Below are 16,574 nucleotides of genomic sequence, written 5' to 3'. Positions count from 1 at the left end.
ATCCTTGCAGTCTTGTGTCCTTGTTATTACATGGATATTATTAAGTCTATTTTATTAGTCCCATAGCTTCGTGGAGCTTGCTTTACTATTTTAAATTTAGACCATTCCCCTCTGGTGTTGAAATCAAGTGATTTCTATTGATTAATCTTCCAGTTGACTCACTGTTTCTTGTTTTGGTTTGGTTTTTGTTTGCTGTGGTAGATTAGACTGGTCCTGAATTTCTGGCAATTCTCCTGCCTCTAGCTTCTTAAGTGCTGGGTTTATAGACCGAGCCACCCAGCCGGTTTACATGTTGCTGTTGACCTCATCTGTGGACTTTCCATTTCAATTCTTATTTTTACCCTAAACATTTCATTCAGCTCTTGCTTAGACTTCTATTTTTTTCTGAGACTTTGATTTTCTTTTATTTATCTCAAGTACATTCACATTTGAACACTGAAATACTTCATGACAATTCTTCAAAACATTTTTTTTTTCAGACTATTGGGAGACTTTTGTATCTTACCACTGCTTTTTGTTGTTGTTGTTTATTGTCTCTTTACAATTTTAGTACTTTATTTTTTTAATTTTGTGTTTGTGCATGCATGCATGTATGCATGTATGCATGTGTCCTGTGTGTGTGTGGTGTGTGTGTGTGTGTGTGTGTGTGTGTACATGTATGCACACTTGGAGTTGGAAGAGGGTTATAGGTTATTGTGTGCTGCACCACCACGGTGCCCGGTGCCAGGGAAGGATCTCAGGTGCCCTGAAAGTAGAGCAAGCATCTAAACCAGTGAGCCATCCTTCTAGTCCCTGTTTCTTGTTTGTTTTTGAGACAGAGCCTCTTGTATTCCAGGCTTGCCTTGAATAGGCCAAGAATGACCTTGAAATTCAAGCTTATTATTCTGCTTTTCCCTCTGGAATGCTGGGTTTCAGGCTTGCACCCGTAGCAGGACTTGCTACTTTGTGGGTTCTTTTCCCACCACAAACACCTTTTATCCTCCCTATTGCTAGATAGGAGAGAAGGAAGGAAAGAGGGGAGAGAGATAGAGATCTCTGAATCTAATTTCCTTCTTCTTTTCTTTTCTTTGAGCATGGCTCCTAACAAACCAAAACCAACCCCCCCTGAATGACCAACAACTACTGACCCTACCTATTTATAGACCCTCTGAAAAATTCCCAGGACTGCAAAACTCATATAATCGTAAAAACTGTCTCCAGTTGGCAAAGCCACACCTCTGCTAGAGCATGAGGCAAATCATAGTCAGCTTCTGCGAAGCAACCTTCTATCCTCACTCCTGGGATTAAAAAGAAACACAGTCTTATAATATTTCTGTTTTTTTTTGTTTGTTTGTTTTTTTAAAGAAAGCAAGATTCCAGAATTCTCATTACATGCTCTGCAATGCCAGGTTTATAAAGTGCTAGGATCAAACCCAGATCTTGAATTCTAGGTAAGCACTCTAACAATTAAGCTATGCTCTCAACCCATGTCCTTAAAACATAGAAGAAAAAATAAAACCAAAGATCTATTTGGTTCTGTCCTTTCAAAATAGGAAGAAATAAAGATCTATTTGTTTTAATTTTATGTGTATGAGTTTTGCCTATATGTGTACATGCATTATGTGCATGCCTCGTAGAAGCCAAGAGAAGGCATCAGATCCCCTGAGACTGGAATTACAGCTATTTGAAATATGTTCAGTGTGGGTGCTGGAAAACAATCGGTGGTCCTCTTCAAGAGCAGCTAGTACTCTTAACCATCTCTCAAGCCCCAGCCCACATCTTTTATGTTTTTATTAGCCATCTTTCCACTTCTGATGGAAATACAGGCACTTTTCCAGACGATGTTAGGGGACCCTGGGTCACATTTCAGGCTGCTGTTGTACCTGGTCTCTTATGGCCCCACTAGGGCGGAAGAAGAGGCCAATAAGGGGAGAAATGTTGCACTGTTAGCTCCAGGTGGGAGTGAAATCAAGATACCCCACTCAGCTTCTGCTGGTCCTAGAAGAGGCTGGGGGCTCCTGCTCCCCAAGTGTGGGAGTAAAGGAGATGGGAGTCCTGCTCTCTAGTGGTGTCAGTAGGTGTCTTATCTGTTGCTGTGAAGAAACACCACGAACACGGCAACTTCTATAAAAGAAAGCGCTTAATTGGGGCTGACTTACAGTTTCAGAGGTCTAGTCCACAGCATGGAGCATCGCCAGCTTCGAGGCATGCTGGCAGACATGTGCTGGAGAAGTGCTGAGAATTCTGCTTCCAGATCCACAGGCAGCTGGAAGAAAGAGGGAGGCTCTACGCCTGGCTTGGACTTTTGGAACCTCTAAAACCTACTGCATTGACACACTTCCTCCAATAAGGCCACACCTCCCAGGCCCTCCCAAGCAGTGCCAGTCCTTGATGACTAAGCATTCACATATATGAGCCACTGGGAGCTATTATTATTCAAACCACTGCAGCAGAGAAACACTTGGAAGGGCTAAGTTGTGTCTGTGTATGCTAAGCAGGGTTGTATCTTTGCTGGCAAGAATGAGCATGTGTGTCATTCAGGGTCTTCTGCAGGGCTAGGCTAGAGTAGAGACATTCATGACAGGAAGGTTTCCACTTTCCAGACTGCCCCTTTCTAGGGCCTTTGACCAGACATGGTGGACTTGCCTTGGGGAGTCTCATTCTGTCTGCATCTCGGTTCCTGACCGTACCTTATGCTTTCATTCGTGCAGATAAGCAAGAGTGCAGGAAACTAATCCTCATGTCATTCTTGAGCTTCTAAGGTTTATGGTTAGTTGGCCTTTCTAAGACCTGTCAGCCTTGTGCTTATCTTAAGAATAATGTCTGGCCTGGGAGCACTGTTGCATAGTTTACTCTAGGCACTCTGGGGGCAGAGGCAGGCAGGCAGGTCTTTTGTGAGTCCATGGATAGCCTGACCTATATGGCAAGTTTTAGAACAGCCAAGGCAACACTGTAAGACCCTGTCTTGAAAACAAAACCAGAATCAAAACAGTGTCTTGGACCTGGAGAGGTGATTCAGTAGCTAAGAATGAGAACTTTTTTTGCAAAGGACCCAAATTCCATTCCTAGCACCTACAGCTCACAACCACATCCTACTCCAGGTATCCAGTGCCCCCTTCAGGCCTCCTTGAACAACTGCACTTAGGTGTACATACACACACATAACCTGTACACATAGTTAAGAATAAAAATGTAGAGTAATTTCTGGGGATTGGTTTATTTGCACATTTGCTTTTGAAATGGAGTCTCATGATGTCGTACAAGATGACCTCACACTACTGGGATCAAGTGATCCCCCTGCCTCAGCGCTCCAGGTAGCTGGGACTACAGGAGCATTGTAAGCGTGTCTAGGGTTTCCAGTTGCATTTAGTAAAGAATAGTGAAAACAGGTCCACCCTATCACCAGGAAGTAGAAGGTTCAGAATGCTGAAGTGCATTCTGGGAAGGCAGGGGTGAGAGCTGCTGGTAAGAGCTGCCCACTGCAGGACAGTGGGAGCTCGGTCCAATTTTCAGGTGTCACTCTATCTTTTCATAAGATGAATTTCCTTCAGTAAAGACTTTGTGAATGAATTAATGGGTGAAGGCAGAATGAGTGGACAGATGGATAAACGTAAAACTGAGTGAATGATCACAGATGGCATCCACAGTCAACACTGGTTCTCACTTCTGCATGCTGTTGGTTCTGAGCCAGACCTGATGGTGCCAAGAATTCCAACTGCGGGAGCAGGGTAACAGCCTGTTGGTTCCAGGTTAATTGGCTGAGGGAGACAGACATGAAATAATGCCCAATTCCAGGTGCTCTCACAAGGTTCAGACCGCCTCTTTTCTCTTTTGTTCACTACAGTTTTCTAACTCTCTCTCTCTCTCCTTTTGAAGCAGAGGACATCCTGGGTAACTTTGGTTTTTGAAAGTGTCCTTAAAGTTGAATCTTCAGGGATTTGAGAAAAAAAAAAAAAAAAGAAAAGCTCGTTCCTCGTATCCTGAAATGACACTCGCATGCCGTGTTGGATGTTGCATTCACTGGTTCTGTCTAACCTTAGCCCAGATGCTCATATTTTCCATTTCCTGACATTTTTATTTAAAGTGTTTATTTCCTTTCCTCTTTTCCAATGAAAAGGAAGACGGAGAGTTCAGGAGTGAAGGTCACCAGAAGGTCTGGGGAGACGGGTGTGCTGTGGTGTGGCCCTTTGGGTGAAACTTACCCTCATGGTTGCTAGACTTTTGCATTCATAAAGCCCGAGGACCCCCGATACTCCATCACTGAGTCACACCCACGTCCATTGTCTCCCCACCTTGGGTGTTTCAGTGTTGGTGTCAAGCACTATAAGCCTCAGTTCTTTGATTTAGGGGAGGCCCTCGCCGTGTGAGGACTGAGAGAATGGGCCTTTCCCAGCCTGATGGCCCCATACACCTTCTCATCACTGATGTCCAAAGCCAGGGGAAAAGAATGAAAGAGCTGAGATGAGCTTTCCATATGTTCCTTTTGAGGACAGTGCATCCCTCCGCACCCCCTTTTCTGCGTTCTCTCTGTCCCTGTGGGGATAGACCCGACAATCAAACAACTGTGATATCCTAATCCGGTTGTTCTCAACCTGTGGGCCTTGAGCCCTTTTGGGGGCGGAACAATCCTTTCACAGGGTCACGTATCAGATATTCACATTATGATTCATAATAGTAGCAAAATTACAGTTATGAAATAGCAACAAAAATAATTCTATGGTTAGAGGACCACCACAACAGGAGGAGCGCACTGGGTTAAAGGGTCACAGCATTAAGAAGGTGGAGAACCACTGTCCTAAACCCGTATGCCACCATGACATGGGGAGATTAGACTAATCCAGAAGACAGCTCACTGTGTCTCCTTACCAAGAAGCTAGAAATTAATGAGGGGTGTGTGTGTGTGAATATGTGGGTGTGTGCGTGTCTGTTTGTATGTGTGTGTACATGTCTCTGTATGAGTATGTGTGTATGTGTGTGTGTGTGTGTGTGCATGTCTCTGTCTGTGTGTATGTGTGTATATGTGTTTGTGTGTGTGTGTGTGTGTTTGTACAGGTGCTTTATTTGTTTGAACTCAGAGCCTCCCATGTGCCACACATGCTTTAACCACTACCCATGAAACAGTTACGTCTCCCAACTGGCTGAAGCTATCATTGTGCTAATCAACGGTCTTGCTGTCATTTTAAGTAGCACAGAGAGGCTGGAGAGGTGGCTCAGCAGTTGAGTGGCGCTATCTGCTCTTCCAGAGGAGCCAGGTCTGGTTCTCGGCACTCACACGGTGGCTCACAGCCATCTGTAAGTCCAGGGGATCTGACATCCTCTTCTGACCTTCCCAGGACTGGCACACACCACAGCCCAAAACACAGTCCCCCGGGCGCTCTCATATAAAATGCAAATTTAACATTTTCAAGAAGAGAAAAAAAATGAATGGCCCTAAGAATCTTGGAATCATCCTATTCCCCACACAAGTACAGAGAAATCGATTTTAACAGATGCAGAGATCCGGAACGCCGGGCAGCCTTTGCTTCCTGGGGGCTGGAACTATAAGGGCATATCTCTGCACCTGGCCCTGCAGCCTTTTTCTTGAGCACTGACACTTTAATGCATTTCTCTGCTTTGCTTTTGGTTTTGAGGTGGGGTCATTCTACGTATAGTTCAAGTTGACCTTGAACTTACAATTCTTTTACTTTGGAGAAATTAAAAACAAAAAAAAAACAAAAAACAAAAAAACCACCAAAACCTTTTTTCTTCAACAACTTTGTTGAGGTATAATGTATATATTCTAAAGTTCAGTCATTCATACAGTGAGTCATACAATTCAAATATTAGGGGCTGGGGAGATGGCTCAGTGGTTAAGAGTGCTGGCTGGTCTAACAGAGGACCCAGAACCCACATGGTAGCTTACAACCATCCTCAAATCTACTTGGAGGATATCTGATATGCTCACTGACTTTCCTAGGCATCAGGCTCATACACGCTGCTCATATACACTCATACACGTAGAATGAAAATTAATCTAAAAGTAAAAATCCAGTTACTAAATTTACAACAACTCATTAGCAGAGTCAGTTGCGGCACATTCCATCATTCCCCAAAGATCCCTTCTGTTCTGGAACTACTCCAAGTCATTACAAACTTTCTGTCTCCATCCATCCATCCATCCATCCATCCATCCATCCATCCATCCATCCGTCTCTGTTTCTCTCTCTGTGTGTATCTGTCTGTCTGTCTCTGATTTTCTGGTTTGGCATAATCATTGCCTTTGTGTTTCACCGTGCGGAGTTTGTTGTGGATTTCTGTTGTTTTGTTTTGATTTTAGACAAGGTCTCTGGAGCTCCTTGTGTAGATCAGGCTGTCTTCACACTCCCAAACAGATCTGCCTGCATCTGCCACACAAGTGTTGGGATTAAAGCCATGCACCGCCAAGCTTGGCCTGTCAGTACTTTGTCCCCTCTCATTGACTGGCACACAGTGTCCCTTTTCATAGTTGTGTAGTTGCTGGTCCTGGCTTTCTCTGGGCCACTGTAATAACTCTGTTTGCATGTGTGCCCTCTGTGGACACGTTCTTGGCTCTCTGGCATGTGTATAGCTTCTAGGCATATGACTTCAGCTCTAAAGGTGACATTATTTAGCCGTCCGAGGAACCCGAGCTGCCTCCCACAGCACCTGTGCCACTGCATACCTTCCCTGCAGCCCTGGAGGCTAACTTGTCTACATCCAGCACTGGCTATTGTTCTTTCTTAATTATTAATCAGCCCAGTAGACACGAGGCGGTGTGTCACTGTGGTTTTGCTTTGCATTCCCCTAGAGACCCACATTATTGCAAATATGTTTATTGTGGTTATAAGGCATTTCTTGTCTTTTTGGTGAAACGTCTGTTCAGATCCGTCCTAGCTTTTAAGTGGGATCATTTCTCTTCTCCTTGCGGTTGTGTGGGATGCCTTCTTATTGCACTCACCTGTCCCTTCCTGGTGATGTTACATCCTAGAAAGGCCTTCTCAGGCTGTTTCATTCATGTGAGCATGGTATGTTTACCCAAAGCGGTCAGCTCCACTGCCTGTCCACACACTCCTGCGTGGCCACAGTCACAGGTGTGGTGCATTGTGGGTGTATCCTGGATAGTTCACATACAGATCAAATATAGACTAAAATATCCTCTCTTTTCCCCAGCCTTACTTCCTTTTGAAACACAAGTTTCACATGATGGTCTGAGACAAGATCTCCTCATGTTTCCAGGCTGCCCTGGCACTCGCTGTGTAGCTCACCCTGACCTTGAACTCATGCTGATCCTCTTGCCTCAGCCTCCTGAGGGCTGGATTACAACCCACACAATGCTGGGCTCTAAGTCTGGCTTACCAATTTCTCCTTCCAGGCTGGAGCCTTTAGTACCATATCTAGGAAATGTTTGGTTTTAAGATGAATTTATTTCATGGCTGTTTTGCCTTCATGTATGGGTGTGCGCCATGTGTGAGCCTGGGGCTGTCAGAGGTGGATCTGTAGCTGGACTTGCAGATGGTTTTGAGTGGTCATGTGGATGCTGGGAACTGAACCAAAGTCCTCTTCCAGACCATTAAACACTCTAAACCACCAAGCCATTTCTCCACCCTCAGACATGAATGTGTAGACCCACACCCTCAGAAGATCCCCGAGGGCCCCTGCCCAAGCTCAGGGTCCCCTGCCAACTGTTTCTTCCTCTGGGGCTGAGCCCTGCAGCAGAGCTCAAATGGTCTCCCACTGCTGGCATCCGCTCTGTGCACACAGGATGTGCCACTGCCAAGCTTGGGGCTTCGTGGAAATTACGCCCTCTCAGACTTGATGAGGCTGTGCTGTCCTTGGCACGCCCTTGCCCGTGGTGCTTTTTACTTGGAATGGGAGCCAAGAAATTAATGTTTTTACTTACTCAACTAGAAGTGTCATTTATGCAGATGAAGAGAGCAGGTTGGAATGAGGAGCGGCTCAGAATGTGCTCAAATGGAATCCTGAATCCTCCTTCCTTGTAGAGAAAAATAATCCTGTGAAAAACATTGTTGTAGTATTTTTAAATGAAATTGATTTTATTTTATTTTATTTTTTTTTTGTGTTTTCAAAAACAAATGTGGTTACCCGGGTGCAGTGGTGCACATCTGCAATCCCAGCACTCAGGGAGGCAGAGGCAGGCAGATCTCTGTGAGTTCGAGGCCAGCCTAGTCCACAAAGCGAGTCCAGGACAGCCAGAGCTACACAGAGAAACCCTATCTCAAAAAAGAAAAGGGAAAAACAAAAACAAACAAAAAACCCAAATGTGGTTGATAGCTCTTACTTTTCCTACTACTAAATTAAGACAATTCTCATCCTTGACACCTTGGGGAATAGTGACGATAATATTTTCCACAGCTGTGAAATGCAGCTGTGAGTGCAGCAGTGGCTGGCCCTCTCTCAGCACCTTTTGATCAGTAGAATTGGCAGCAGCCTGTACAAACAATACCTTGAAGATTTAATATTATCCTAAGATTTTCTGGTGTTGTGATGGGTGCTTAAAGATTGGGTGTCAGTGACTACCTGATATTCTCTTCTGTAGTAATTCCCACTTTCTGCTACTGTAACAAAATGCCCAGCGCAGACTAACTATGAAGCAAAAAGACTGATGCAGCTCACAATCCAGGTGACTGAAACGCCATAAGGTTAGGCAGTCCCAGCGTAGTAGCTCTGGTCGGGGAAGCGTTGGAGCACATGTGGAAGGCAAGGGCCACAGCATGTGAAACAGGAAGCCAGAGAGTGCACAAAGTCAGGCTCAGGGTTCAGTACCAACCTGTCCTTCCAGATTTGAGGGTCTCAGGAGAGTTATGTTGATCCCTGAGATGAGCAGTTCCTTCAAGGGGGCTGGAGGCCCCACTTGGCTCCTCCCATGTTGGTGACTAGGAAGCCTTGCAGGAAACTGCATTCATACACAAGCAAACCACACAGCCACAGTCCTTTTGGGGACAACACAGTGGAGATCTCTTTATTTGTTTTACTTTGGATTTTTCTTTTGAGGTCATCTATTAGCCAGTGATAACCTTTAACTCCTGTCCTTGAAATGTGTGGATACCCACCTTGGGCCTATATCTTTGTTCATGTTACTGATTACGATGAAACATATTTCTAATTCTGAGGCTTCCAGGGAAGGCTAGATGAGTTGTCTAAATGTCATGGGACAATGTTCACCAGTAAAGATAAATCGTATCTAAAGTTCAAGTTGGTGCTGATACATGCCTTTAATCACAACACTTGGAGGACAGAGGCAGGTAAATCTCTGTGAGTTTGAGGCCAGCAGGGTCTACACAGTAAGACCCTGTCTTTAAAAACAAACAAATACAAGCCAAAGCAATAATGAGAAAGTGGGTCCTTTAGACAGATTGGGACAGCTATAGCTGTTGGAAAATATGGTGGTTCCAATAATTGATGACCTCCTGTATGCCAGGCACAGTGCTAGGTGCCTTGAATGCTACATCTGAAGCCGCCATCCACAGGCTTTAGTTAGATCACTAACCTTGAGAAAGATGGATGGCTTTTAAGTTAGGTCAGATGGAAGCCAGCTCTTGTGTGCTTTCCATAAAGGGGGGGCTTAGCTTTCTCAAGGTAACTCCTGCCTCTGCTAGGTAAGATCTGACTTGACAAGGACCCATCTTGGGATTGGGGATGTGGCTCAGTTGGCAACACTCAGGAAGTCGCCTAGCATTCAGGAAGCCCTGGTTTCTGTCCCCTGGACTTCCGTAAAACTGGGCATGGTGGCACATCTCCATCATCCCAGCACTCAGGGGGTGGACATAAGAGAAGTTCAGGGTCATCCTAAGCTATATAGGGAGTTTGAGTTGGAGGCTAGTCTGGGTTACATGAACCCCTGTCTCAAACGAACAAACAAACAAACAAACAAACAAACAAGTAATACAACAAAGACCAAAAACACGCTTCAGTGCCAAAGAGCTTGAACTGTTCTTACAGAGGATCCCAGCACCCATGTCCGCCAGGCTACCACAATGTATGATGCCAGTTCCATGGGATCCTGTGCTTTCTTCTTGCCTCTGAGAGTATCTTCGTGTGTACACACACACACACACACACACACACACCCTCTTATACCCACAACACAGCCTAGTTCCCTTATTATGAGATGCCTGTTGCGTTCTAGGCTAGACGAATGTGCTGTCGCTCAGGGCACATTTTCTTCTGTCGCCCAGGGAATATCTGACATCAGATACGTGGTTGTCACACTGGGAGCTGTCTGCTACCGGTGTCCCATGCACAGGAGCTGGGGATTTTGTACAGAGCAGGCACAGGGCAGCCCCCACCACAGAGTGACATGTCCCTTGAGCGTCAGCCGTAATCAGGTGAGAGACACAAAGGAAGCAGACCTATACTACAGTCTCAGCAAACAGTTTCTAGCTGTGTGCCTTTCAGTAAGTTGCTTGGCCTCTCTAAGCTTGGGCTGCTCAGATTAATATAACTGATGTATGAGAGATGCACAGGGCTTGGCTACTTACTATCTGCAGTCCAGAATATAGAGGGAACATTGACCTTGGGCTTGTTTCATGGTACTTGAATTTGATTGGATTTTACTATTTGTAATCACTAGTTAAAGAGTTTGCTCCTGCTGATGGCTTTGGTCTGTATCCACCGCTTTAATTCAGAAGGATGTTGGCATCCTAGCATAGAGAAAGGGAGGAAGGGAAAGTGGGAGGCATCTTTTTTGCCTTTGATAGAAGGGTGTGTTGTCAACACCCTGGGCTACTCAGTCTCTTCGGGACTTAGGGAGGTGTATAAGGCTGAAGGAAGCCATTCCCCTCCCTAACAACTCTGCAGTCCCCTGTGGGCCACTAGGCTCCATGTGCCTATCTTTGCATGTCTCTCACTTTCTCTTCAGTCCCCTGTGATCTGAGGAGTCAGATGGAAATTCGTGTTCTCCATGTTCTCTTCAGTGAGATGTGAGGCCAGATGAGAGTCCCTGTCTCTGCCCCCCCTTCAGTCTCTTGTGACATGTAAGGCTGGATGGGGTCATGTCCTCCAGCTTCTCTGTAGTCTGTGTGGGCTGTGAAGCCAGATGGGGGCCCGTGTTGGCATGTCTCCCCCCTCTTGCCACAAGAGTCTGGCCCTCTTTTAGAAACTGTTATGGATCTGCTCTTCAAACTGCTGATCCAAAAGGAGAGCAGAGCACACTGGCTTATTTAGTTTAGTTTTGTTTTTTGGCTAGATCCTGTCTTCAGGTTGGATAGAGCACAGATACTTCCCAGCCACTGTGATCCTGTAACCCCTCAGCTGCCCAGAGGCCTGCACTCAGAAGGGTCCCTAGATGCTGGTATGCTCTGCATCTCCTGACACTAAATTCCTGGTCACTTGGACATTTTTATTTAAGGCTGTCCAGCTTGGTAGCAGAGCAATTGTCTGAGGAACATGAAGCTCTAAGTTTGATCCCCAGTACTGGAAAACATTTTTTCTTTTGTTTTCCTTCATTTCATTAGTACTTTGTTTTAGCACGTAATTAGTGCTGGTATTTTGTTTCCCTTCATTTTAAAGTAGCTGGCCATGTGTGGGGCATGGAATGCAGGAAATCTCATGGCCTCTCTGCAGCCCTTCCTGTGTGATCATAGGCTCCAGGCCTAGAAAGCACGGGTCCCTGAGGCATCTCTTTTTCTTGAGAAGTCCCCAGCATCTCTCAAGCCTGTCCTTAAGGTTCTCTCTCCTTTCTTGGAATTGCAGCAGCCTTTCTCAGGCCAGTGCTGTTTGCTGTGTTCCATGTGTAGTAATCCTTTTCTGGGCTCACAGCTGCCTCAGAGTTCCCAAAGGCATTTCCACTTCCATGGAACTGCAGGCATTCCTCAGGCTGCTGTGTGAGCTAAGCACAGGAGTTTCTTTTCAAGTGCTTCCCAACAGCTGCTCCCACAAGCAACAACCTTCCCAACAGCTCCACCCCAATAGCCCCCAAAAGCTCCCCCCAACAGCTCTCTTCAACAGCTATCCCCCCAACAATTATCCTCCCGACAGCTCCACCCCCAAAGCCCCCTCCCAACAGCTCTCCCTTCCCACAACAATTCTCCCTGGGCAGTGGCTTAAGCAAAGAAAACATTTTGCTACTATAACTAGCAAGACTGCATAGTTGCTTTGGCAGCTGAGTAACAACAGAATCCTAACTTGGAGCCTCTGAAGTTTTCTTGACATTCCTCCCACCGCTCCAAACTACCATCACACCCTGCATACAGGTGATTTCCATAGCTCCGCATCTTTGTCACAGAGGGAGAATGCTTTGCGAGGCCCTGCCACCTCTTTCTGGCTACAATCAGCAAAGAGGACATAGATGATAAGGCAAAGCTCAGGTCAGTCAGGACAAGTTCCAGATAAGACTTGTGCAAGGTACTGCTCGGCCTGTTCTGGTTAAACTCCCCACAAAATCAGGGTGTCCACTGTGGTTTCTCTGATATTCAAAACAATGCCAGGAATCCAACAGCCAGTCCCTGACGGAATGTGAGGGCAGAAGGAATGCATGAGTGACCACATGGGTCCTGATGATAGGGTGGGTATCCACTGACTCCAGCAGCTTCCACTCCCAGTCTGACCAGCATGATGCTCATAGATGACCTCTGACCACCCTGATCTTTGACCTTGATCTTGTGTCTTTTCTCCCAGGGAGGGAGCCATCTCTGGAGGCTGCCCTTGTGCCAATGAGCCTTCCCAACACATCCTCTGCCTTCGAAGACAAGATGTGTGAGGGGAACAGGACCGCCATGGCCAGCCCTCAGCTGCTGCCCCTGGTGGTGGTTCTAAGTAGCATCTCCCTGATCACAGTGGGCCTCAACCTGCTGGTGCTGTATGCTGTGCACAGTGAACGCAAGCTGCACACAGTGGGCAACCTGTACATTGTCAGCTTGTCGGTTGCAGACCTGATTGTAGGGGCGGTTGTCATGCCCATGAACATCCTGTATCTCATCATGACCAAGTGGTCCCTGGGCCGCCCCCTCTGCCTCTTTTGGCTCTCCATGGATTACGTGGCTAGCACGGCATCCATCTTCAGTGTCTTCATCCTGTGTATAGATCGCTACCGCTCTGTCCAGCAACCCCTCCGGTACCTGAGGTATCGAACCAAGACCCGGGCATCAGCTACCATCCTGGGAGCCTGGTTTCTCTCCTTCCTGTGGGTTATACCCATTCTTGGCTGGCATCACTTCATGTCCCCAGCTCCAAGTCTTCAGGAAGACAAGTGTGAGACAGACTTCTACAATGTCACTTGGTTCAAGATCATGACTGCCATCATCAACTTCTACCTCCCCACTTTGCTCATGCTATGGTTCTACATGAAGATCTACAAGGCTGTGCGGCAACACTGTCAGCACCGCCAGTTTACCAACGGGTCCCTCCCTTCCTTCTCTGAAATCAAGCTGAAGTCAGAGGATGCCAAGGAGGGTGCCAAGAAACCTGGGAAAGAGTCTCCCTGGGGTGTTCTGAAAAGACCATCAAAAGACCCTATTGGAGGATTGGATCAGAAGCCAACATCTGAAGACCCCAAGATGAACTCTCCAACTGCCTTCAGCCAAGAGGGGGATAGGGAAGTTGCCCCACGCCACTGTTTCCATCTTGACGTTATGCAGACACAGACTGCGGCTGATGGAGGCACCAGGGGCTCAGAGGCCAATGACCAGGCTCTGAGACAGCCCAAAATGGATGAGCAGATCCTGAGCACTTGTCGGCGGATCAGTGAGACATCAGAGGACCAGACCTTAGTAGACAGACAGTCCTTCTCCCGGACCACAGACTCAGACAACAGCATAGAGCCAGGGCTGGGCAGAGGCAAACTGAGAAGTGAGTCTAACAGTGGCCTGGATTACATCAAGATCACCTGGAAGAGGCTCCGCTCACATTCTAGACAGTATGTGTCTGGGTTGCACTTGAACCGAGAGCGGAAGGCAGCCAAGCAGTTGGGTTTTATCATGGCCGCCTTCATCCTATGCTGGATCCCCTATTTCATCTTCTTCATGGTCATTGCCTTCTGCAAGAGCTGCTGCAGTGAACCCGTGCACATGTTCACCATTTGGCTGGGCTACATCAACTCTACATTGAACCCCCTCATCTACCCCCTGTGTAACGAGAACTTCAAGAAGACGTTCAAAAAAATCCTGCACATTCGCTCTTAAGGGCACACCAAAAGAATGCCACAGAGTGGGTGGATATGTCTGATGTCGAAGAGGAAACCAGAGGAAGGAAGCATGGCTGCCACTATACCCCTGGGCAATGGGGCGTGGAATCTAAGGTCTTGGGCTGAGCAGTATGGAGGCATTCCCAGGCACTGTCAGAAAGAAAGCAGGTGGCAGAAAGATTGTACTTGGGGTAGTAGAATTTGGAGTATTTGAAAGCAACCTGGGCAGAGCATGCCTGGCCCTCAGGGACCATGGAAATGTCAGATGATTTTTGGAAGTCAATCTCTCTGACTCAAGTGTGGACGTGTTGCTAGAGTCCTTCTGTGGGGTTAGTCTGGACTCTGAGACTTTCCGAAAGAAAAGAAAAAAAAAAAAGCTGTGTGACTACAGAGACATGCACACAGATGCTGTCTCCTTACAAGGGTTATCTGGACAGGCATGGCCACTGTCCTGCTTCTCAGAACACAGCCCTTCTGAGCCCAGCCTCTCTTATAGCCTTGCCCAGAGCTGTCTGCCCCACCGTGGAGCCTGCCTTACCTGTGTCTTAGAGTTGCTAGGAAATTAGGCAGCTTGTGAGTCCATCATTTTCAACTCCTAGTTCCTTTTGGCTCTTAATATGACAACAACAACAAAACTACAACACAATGACAAAAACTCCACTCGAAAGTCAAGAGGAGGAGAAAGTAGTTTTTGAATAGTTGTATCTTTTAAGTTTTAAAATTTTGATTTCTGAATATCTGTATGCATTGCATCTTAAGCAAAAGAAAGGCAAGAGAACGTTGTTTCTTAAAGGCTCCACCAGGGGGCTCTCACTCAAGGCCTTTGACATGACAGAAAACACACGTAGGTTTCCTTTGCAGACAGACAAGCTGAGTAACAGCCAGGAAAACAAGGTTCGTGAGATCATTTGACATTCATGTCAGAAACTGAGAATGAGAACCCTGTCACTGATTTTCTCCAAAAACGAAGAAGAAGAAGAAGAAGAAGAAGAAGAAGAAGAAGAAGAAGAAGAAATAATAATCCTGTCAGTTCTCACAGTGAGAAATCCATACTCACAGTGTTCTCCAAGAGAGGTGACAATGACCCAAGAAGCTGGCATGGAGCACATCTGTGTGCACAAAGGGTGATTCTCAGAAGGGACAAATGTACTTTTCTATCTGTGAGAAGGTGTGATTTCTAATCATACATGCTAAGTGTGATTTCTAGTCACAGATGCCTTTTAAAGTCATGGAAGCATCCAGTTTTATTTATGCCACAGTCTGGTTGAGATTTATATTTTAAAATATAATGTTGGAATGTGTGTTGGAAGTAGGAACCCCTGTAAAAGCTGGTCTTTTGTGTCTGTGTTCCTGTTTGCATGATCTGTCCAAATGAGATATTTTTGCTTACCTAAAACATGACATTTGGGAGGATACTGTTACATGGCTGTTTGTGTCTACTTTTCTAAATCTCACAGGCTTAGAACAACTGGAAACAAAAGTCTGACAAGGGATGTCTGCTCAAATTTATAAACGTCCTTTAAAATGACTTTTATTTTCTACAACGTGAGGGGAACAGGACAGCCATGACCAGACCTCAGCTGTTGCCTCTAGTGATGGTTCTAAGTAGCATCTTACCTAACTTTGCATCAGGGGACCCACTTCATAATTAGGCTTTGGGAGATCTTAGGGCTATGCAAAGAGCGAAGACAAGGGATCCATGAATACAAGTTGTCAGCTCAGGAACAAGGTGCCCTGTGATGATGCTCAGGCTTTCCAAAACTTACGTGATGTCTTCTACATGGGAAATTTCACACGTACATTAAAAATAAAGTATTGGGGCTGGAGTAATGGCGTGGTGCTTAAGAGCACTGTCCAATCGTACAGAGGACCCAGTTCAGTTCCCACCTCCAACATGGCGAATTACAAGCATTTATAAGTCTCTCTCTCTCTCTCTCTCTCTCTCTCACTCTCTCTCTCTCTTTCACACACACACACACACACACACATGCACACACACAAATGCACACACACACAGCCCACAGTCTACTCCTTTGGTTCTCTGAGATGGGATGATACCTGGGCACAGATATGGGCCACCAGCGTGAAACACATGGAGAAAGCTTATGCCCTGAAATCTTGACCTAAGGGTAGTTCAGGGTGTTTTCCAATTCCAGTAGGTTCCCCAACTGTATGTCAAGCCTGAAACCTCCTCCTTGAGTCTGGATTGGTTCTCAGTTCATGATTGGAAGATGTATTGCTGCTATTCTGGATCCAAGACCCTTTATCAATCAGCGAGGCTTATTTCAGTGTTTGCCTCTTGGGCACCTCACTTCTCTAAGTCTAATCAACTCAATGAGAGTGAGAAAGTTTGTCAGTGGCTTCTGCTCTTGGATCTGTGTGTGGCAGAACTCTACATTGGGTATCTTGCTCTGTGACTCCCTGCCTGAGCCCTTGGAGACCCACCTTTTGGTGCTGG

At 46.2% G+C, this 16,574-nt stretch overlaps 1 protein-coding gene across 2 annotated transcripts in view; it reads left to right on the top strand.

The window, feature by feature from the left end:
- Hrh1 (histamine receptor H1) overlaps positions 1 to 15,525 on the top strand; it is an 87,338-nt gene extending 71,813 nt beyond the window's left edge. For both annotated transcript variants that reach the window (XM_055628663.1, XM_055628664.1), the window contains exon 2: positions 12,613 to 15,525. In XM_055628663.1, the coding sequence (XP_055484638.1) occupies positions 12,648 to 14,114 (1,467 nt within the window). In that variant the 5' untranslated portion in view covers positions 12,613 to 12,647 and the 3' untranslated portion in view covers positions 14,115 to 15,525. The remainder of the gene's footprint in view (positions 1 to 12,612) is intronic.
- Positions 15,526 to 16,574: the final 1,049 nt, after the last annotated feature.

Source organism: Psammomys obesus, unplaced genomic scaffold, assembly GCF_907164565.1.
Source record: "Psammomys obesus unplaced genomic scaffold, mPsaObe1.curated_primary_1811, whole genome shotgun sequence".
In the NCBI taxonomy this organism is placed as follows: Eukaryota; Metazoa; Chordata; class Mammalia; order Rodentia; family Muridae; genus Psammomys; species Psammomys obesus.
The sequence above is the reverse complement of the archived record's forward strand: the minus strand, read 5'-3'. Positions and strand labels throughout refer to the sequence as shown.